General features: G+C 37.4%; 1 protein-coding gene across 1 annotated transcript in view; it reads right to left on the bottom strand.

Annotated features, from left to right (window-relative positions):
- tmem266 (transmembrane protein 266) overlaps positions 1–6,279 on the bottom strand; it is a 47,377-nt gene that overhangs the window by 32,891 nt on the left and 8,207 nt on the right. Inside the window, exon 3 of the mRNA XM_015378953.1 lies at positions 3,464–3,652. Within this exon, the coding sequence (XP_015234439.1) occupies positions 3,464–3,652 (189 nt within the window). The remainder of the gene's footprint in view (positions 1–3,463; positions 3,653–6,279) is intronic.

Raw genomic sequence — 6,279 nt, 5'->3', positions numbered from 1 at the left:
AGACACCCGGTTATCCAGAACAATCTTTATAGTTATTCTGCTATAGGCTGTGACTGCTGGAGGACATAGGGACCCCTTTTTCACCATTCTTCTTCACTCGATCACTACTCTCCCATTCTGCAGCATTTGGTAGTTCAATCTCTAACGCTACGCTCTCTGTGCTTTTTCTCATAGTTGCTACATCTGGTCTGTTCCTGCTTGGCTCTCACCATCCTTGAGAGAAATATTAGCTGTGCTGCTGCCGTCAACACCTTTGTTTATAGATGTTGGAGCTGGGCATGTTTTTCAGTGTAGTCCTGTTTCTCTGACTATAACTAACTGGATGTGCTCTCTTTCATGCTCTGATGTGGGAGCTGGCCTGAAGCTTGTCTGCCTTGCTGTTGCCTTATGTGTCCCTGCTTCTTTCTGTATCTCTGCTTCTGTCTCCTTGAACCCCAGTCGGCCTCAGCAGATTGCTCCTCACACTGAGCTTGGTTCTGCTGGAGGTTTCTTCCTGTTAAAAGGGAGTTTTCCTCTCCACTGTTGCAACAAGTATGTTTGGTGTGAGGGATTGCCTTTGAGTCAATGAGTCGATGCAATCAGTTGGTTTTCCTTAGATAGAAAACTTCTAATCCCTTTTACTGCATGATCTGGTTATATTATCTCTGTAAACTAAAGTGCCTTGGGATGTGTTGTGAATTGGCATTATAGAAATTAACTGAATTGAATTGAATTTAAATAGAACAGTCTGCAGCAGTTTGCAGCAAACAGTTTGCAACACTTCTCACTGGTGCTCACAATCTTTGTAGATAACCCCCAACACCAAAATTAATTACATGTGTCTTTTTTGTTCACACAAGAAATTTAGTGCCTATTAATTTGGATCTCAGAAGACCAAACCCTGAGTTTCTATATGTGAAAATCGTGAAGAGGAGACTCTTCATAAACACAGGCCACATATTATAGCATCATAAAGGTTATGAAGCCAATACTGTATTTTACATGACCTCCAAATATCACAGTGGGCTCTGCAGAATTAACAAAATGTGCATCCACCTCACAATAAAGTGTCATTTTGTATCGATCAGTCACATAAAAAGCAAATATAATGTGATAATGTAATGCAAAATGTGAATTCTTAAATGTGTGTGAAAAGCTATTCAAAGCACTACGACCTTCATGTTCAGAGGGTTTTGCTTTGTTGATTTATTAAATAGCGTCAATAGATGTCTTAGCACGGCATGATTTTTCCATTGCACACTGCCAAATCCCAGGGGCCATAAGCTTCATATGATGTCACACAAAAGCGCCTGCTGGGACGATAATTTTGCGAAGCTGTCGGATTGTTCCCTTTGCTTTGCCAATGCAGTAAATGCGGGATTTCTATTCATTATATGGGCAAGACAGTGAGGTAAATTAAGAGGCTGAGTGTGTGTGTGTGTGTGCGTGTGTGTGGGAAAGGATCCATCTGTCCCTTCCCTCCATCCCACAGAGCCTGCAGCTTCAACTGGGCCAAAGAGGCAAAGTCCAGTCGGCCATCAGATGACCGTGTTTAGGCACCAGGGGCCTTGACGATCAGATACTAGATGCTCTGATTAAACTTATGCTGTTTGTCTACTTTTCTGTATAGATGGCAACATAATAGCATGCCAGGAGGGTAGTGTGTTACACATCTTGACTGGAAAGCCAAAAGAACTTGCTTACAGAGGTGATCAGGGAAGGTTTTTATCCTCTCCTATAGAACACTGGACTGCAGTATTACGACAAAAAAAATAAAAATAAAAAAAGACCAGAACAAGAAGGCCTTATGGGCAGGGGGAATGCTCTGACTTTTCATTTATTTTTAGTTATCGTCGTCTAACAGGCTTTATTGTAAAATGAGGCATGATTCAACATGGCAGGTATAATTAAAAAATGCAAATATAAGCAATGAAGAACAGGACAGCGGAGCTTGTCACCAGCAGGGTAGATTATAGATTGCAGTAATTGCAATTCCGCCATAATTAGGAATGTAGTGCTTTGACACAAATAGCTGACATGGTGGCTCAGACAAAATATCTCTGATATCTTCTTCATAGTGCACAAATACCCAGAACATTAATCAATATGTAATTACATTTCAGCCTTTTTTTTGTTTTTTTTTTTATGTGGGGGAGTTGAGGCCTTGTGGTTAGAGCAAGGTGCTTGCATCCTGAGAAGGATGTAAATTCTCTGGTTTAAATCTCACAGACTGCCCCTCTGGTAAATGATTTACATCCTGTTATCCAGCAGTAAGAGGGCGAACACCTGCCTCCTGATTCACTGTTGTACTCTTTTGTCGAACAATGCTGTGTGGGGGGTTTACAGTGGAGGTCCACAGCTCCCTAACGGTTAAATAGAAAGGGCACATTTTGCTGTAACATGTAAGTTGCAGTGATCAATAAAGATGATAATGGTAATTATGTATATCAGATAACTTATGGGTCATTTTTATTAATTAACTTGTTTCCAGCTTACTGATACTTGATTTACTGGAAATAAGGCATTACAACATCCCTTGAGTGTTTAGGAAGTTAAGTTATAAAAACATTTATGTCTTATTTTTCTTCCTCTGGAAAAGAAACAGATTTCATTACAAATAAAAACTGAAGGAAAACTGTTTTTTTTAAAACACTTTCACTGAAATTGGACTAGGGAACTTTTTACCTACTCCTTACATTTAGCTGTAAAATTTTTGAGAAATTTATTGTAGTTTTTTTTCATGTTACACTGAACAAACACAATAAGATCAGGTTTTAGGCTTCGCCTTCAGCCCTTGGTAGATTTTACAAGCAGGTTGTCAGTCACTGCAACTTAGGGTTTAATAGATGTTCTCAAATAAAAGGGATTCCATGATAGTGAGCTGGCCGGGTCCTGCTGCAACATAGCATCCCTAAACCACAACATGTCCAACTCCATTATTCACAGTTTGCATTTAGTTTCTTTTCCAGGAATGTTCTTTTTGATTTTTGTCAAACTCATCCTCTGTTACAGTGTCCATATAATTCAATCGGTCTAAAGAATATTAATGCATCTGCCCTATTCTCTATTCTATCCTGCAAACTTTAGCTGCTGAAGCCTTTCTCTGCAGAGGCATGCACTTAATATCAATAGTATTTTTTTTTTTTTGGAAACTACATTTAGCATCTTACTGTCTGCTTTCAAGGTCAACATAGACAGCTGTACCGGGGCATGCAGTTGTTATGAGGCTTCCACTGTTGAAGATTATTTTCTGTGCCATGGAATATAGACTAGGTCAGGGTCCCAAATTTAGCTTTGATGTATCCTATAGAAGATATTTCTGATTTCCTCATATTTATCTACATTGCTTTTATTTTTTTCAAAGGTGAAAAGGAAAAAGGTGTAGTTTCATCATTCTTTTATAGACAAACTCTTCCTCGATGTAACAATGGTGAAACTATTGGTTCAGCTTTAACATTTTACTCTCATTACACTGGGATCCTACCCATCTCTGTTATCCTCTTCATCAGGGTTGGAGATGAGCTGAGATCCAGCAAGAGATATGTCCAGGGCGGCCAAAGGCAAGTCTCTGTAGGTGAAGTTGACTAGCTGGACTGGAGCCATGCACTGGTTGTCGTCCTCCACCTGCTGGGAGATGACCTCCAGATCTGAGGCTCCACCCTGGGGAAGGGCTCTGTGACACAGAAGACATATCACAACCAAAGCAAAAACACAGTCAGAGAGCTGAATAAAGAGTTTAAGCTTTCCTATTTGAGTTGATCATGGGTGAAGCTAGCCTAGAAAGACTTAATGTATGAAGGTTAAACCCCTTTTTGTAAATTATAGTCAGAGCAGCACTGTATATTCATAAGTGTAAGTATTCAATAGTTTGTTTGGTTTCGTACATTTAATTGTATAGTTATATTTTTAATGTTAAATCCCTAAAATTGAATGGAGGTGCAATGCTCAACTTACTATGCCTGAATAAATGGTCTTAATGCAAACCGGCCAAATGGAGATTCTTTAGAAAATACATTAAAACAAGCTCCTAACTTAGAGCAGATAAATAATAAAGAGTAATGCTTGTTTGTAGGACGCATCCAACAAAAGAAACATCTGCACAGAAAGCAGTGGCAAACTGACACACATGACTTATTACCAAACGGCTGTGAAGAGAAGTCATTGTTCAATGGCTATGGCAAAAAACCTGTTTACCTTTACCCTAATTAGAACAATTAACATATTTTATAAACTAGCTTAAAATTAGCTTTTTTCCCTATATCATCAAACTTCTTCAGGAGTCGAAATATTTAGATTAATTATTTTTAATATAGTTTACTTATATTGTTTACTTATTCTCAGTCTAGTTTTTTTGTTAGTTTTTTTTTTTAACACAAACCTTAGAGACATTTTATTATTATTTTTTGTCTCAAACTCTGGTCACCACATAAACCATTCATGGTAATTGTTACCAAATTAAAGCAGTTTAAATAAAAGACCCAATGTTATTATTTATTGATAATATTCACTATTCTAATACTCTCTCTGCAACAATGATTTTTTCACATTCACAAGATGACAGAAGCTCAGCCCATTTTTGAATTTATACAACTAATAACTACTAAACAACTAAAGGTCCCTCATAAGAACCATATTAAACACTGATGGACTAATGTTTCTTTAACTGCTTTTTCAGCATTTCTTATCTTGCCATCTTTTTTTAGAGTATTAGATAACTGCATTTAATGCAGCTACAAACTGGAATAAATTATAAACAAATGATTGTTGAATAAATGGTGAGTGTAGGCCTAGTGGTTAGAGCAGTGCTCTTGTGCTCTGAGAAGAAAAGTGCCCATTTTTATCCACAGAGCCTTCACTCTTAGTCCCTGAGCAAGAACATTAACCCCACACTGCTCCTGGGCGCCGCACAGTGGCATCTCACTGCTCCCAAAGTGTATGGGTGAAATGCAGAGACTGCAATTTTTTTACATTTTATGTAGATTATATCCCTGTTATGCTTTATTTTTTAGCCAGAGTCACTTTTTTTTGCACTCCTTGTTTGAATAGTGCATAAGTTTTATGATCTCATGTGTGGAGTGCCAAATGTTCATTTGTAAGGATGGAAAAGCCTTGTATTGTTTCTGTGTTTGTTTAGATTAAAGAATCAGCAGCGTATTACTGTCAGGTTGGGTGGAAGTTTGAGAGGAGGAGCCAAATGCAGAGACTGAAGCTGAATGTGCTTTCTTGCAGATTTAATAATCCAAAAAGGGCGAAAGAATCAAAAATCCACAAACACAAATCCACAAAATCTAACACATTACTGAAGTCCAGAAGAACTTATAAGAAGGGTAAATAAATGACGACAAACCAGCAAACAGTAACTGAGCAGGAGGTGTATACATTGGAAATGGAAACAAAGACCCGGCTAATCTGCAGATTGGAAGCAGGTGTGGACAGAGGTGTCAGAAGGGAGCTTGGGAAAAGGAGACTTACTCAAGAGGGCAAGCAAGAAATATCTAAGAACACAAGTACAATCAAAAATAACTAGAATAACACAAAATGGAAATAAAACCAATGAAAAGTCAAAGTTAAAACTTAAACAGAACCATAACCACAACCACTACAATTAATTGCATTTTATCTGTTTTTGCTTGTGTTGTTTTTATGTTATCATGTGAAGCACTTTGTGACTTTGTCTGTGAAAAGTGCTATACAAATAAAGTTTACTTACTTTACTTACTTCTGCCAACAATGTTTTTGGTAGTGTTGGTTTGCTTGTTGGTTAGCAAAATTATGCAAAAACTTGGGCATGGATTACTCTGAAATTTTTTCCACAGCTGTGTCTCATCCCAACATAGAACCCATTAAATTTAGCTAGTGAGCCAGATCCAGATTATGAAGAGGATTCAATATTCTTTTAGAGAATCCCTTAATAATATGTAATAGGGAAATGAGCTGCTTCACAGAGGTCTATGCTCTCCAAGTGCTTTCTGGTTTATATATTGCATGATATTAAATAAAGCTAATAGTTTTATCTCTTTATAAAAGAGTATACAATCTGCAAGAAGATTATGCTGTAACATTAGTTACCTAAGTCTGCCTATCATCCCATCTAAGTGCATATCTGCAATTACCTGACACTGGTACAGAGTAAAAGAAAATGAGACCAGTTGGTGACATCACAACAAAAACTAACCTGCCATGATGAAACAAAAAATTTAATTCTATACCTCTCATCCAAGAGCAAAAACGCTGTCTAAAATGGAGTTGAAAAAAAAAAAAGTCTTAATATGTTAATTTTTAAATTTAACTTCCACTGCT

This window comes from Cyprinodon variegatus, unplaced genomic scaffold, assembly GCF_000732505.1.
Source record: "Cyprinodon variegatus isolate N-32 unplaced genomic scaffold, C_variegatus-1.0 Scaffold182, whole genome shotgun sequence".
Classification (NCBI taxonomy): Eukaryota; Metazoa; Chordata; class Actinopteri; order Cyprinodontiformes; family Cyprinodontidae; genus Cyprinodon; species Cyprinodon variegatus.
This window is presented reverse-complemented; position numbering and strand designations above follow the sequence as displayed.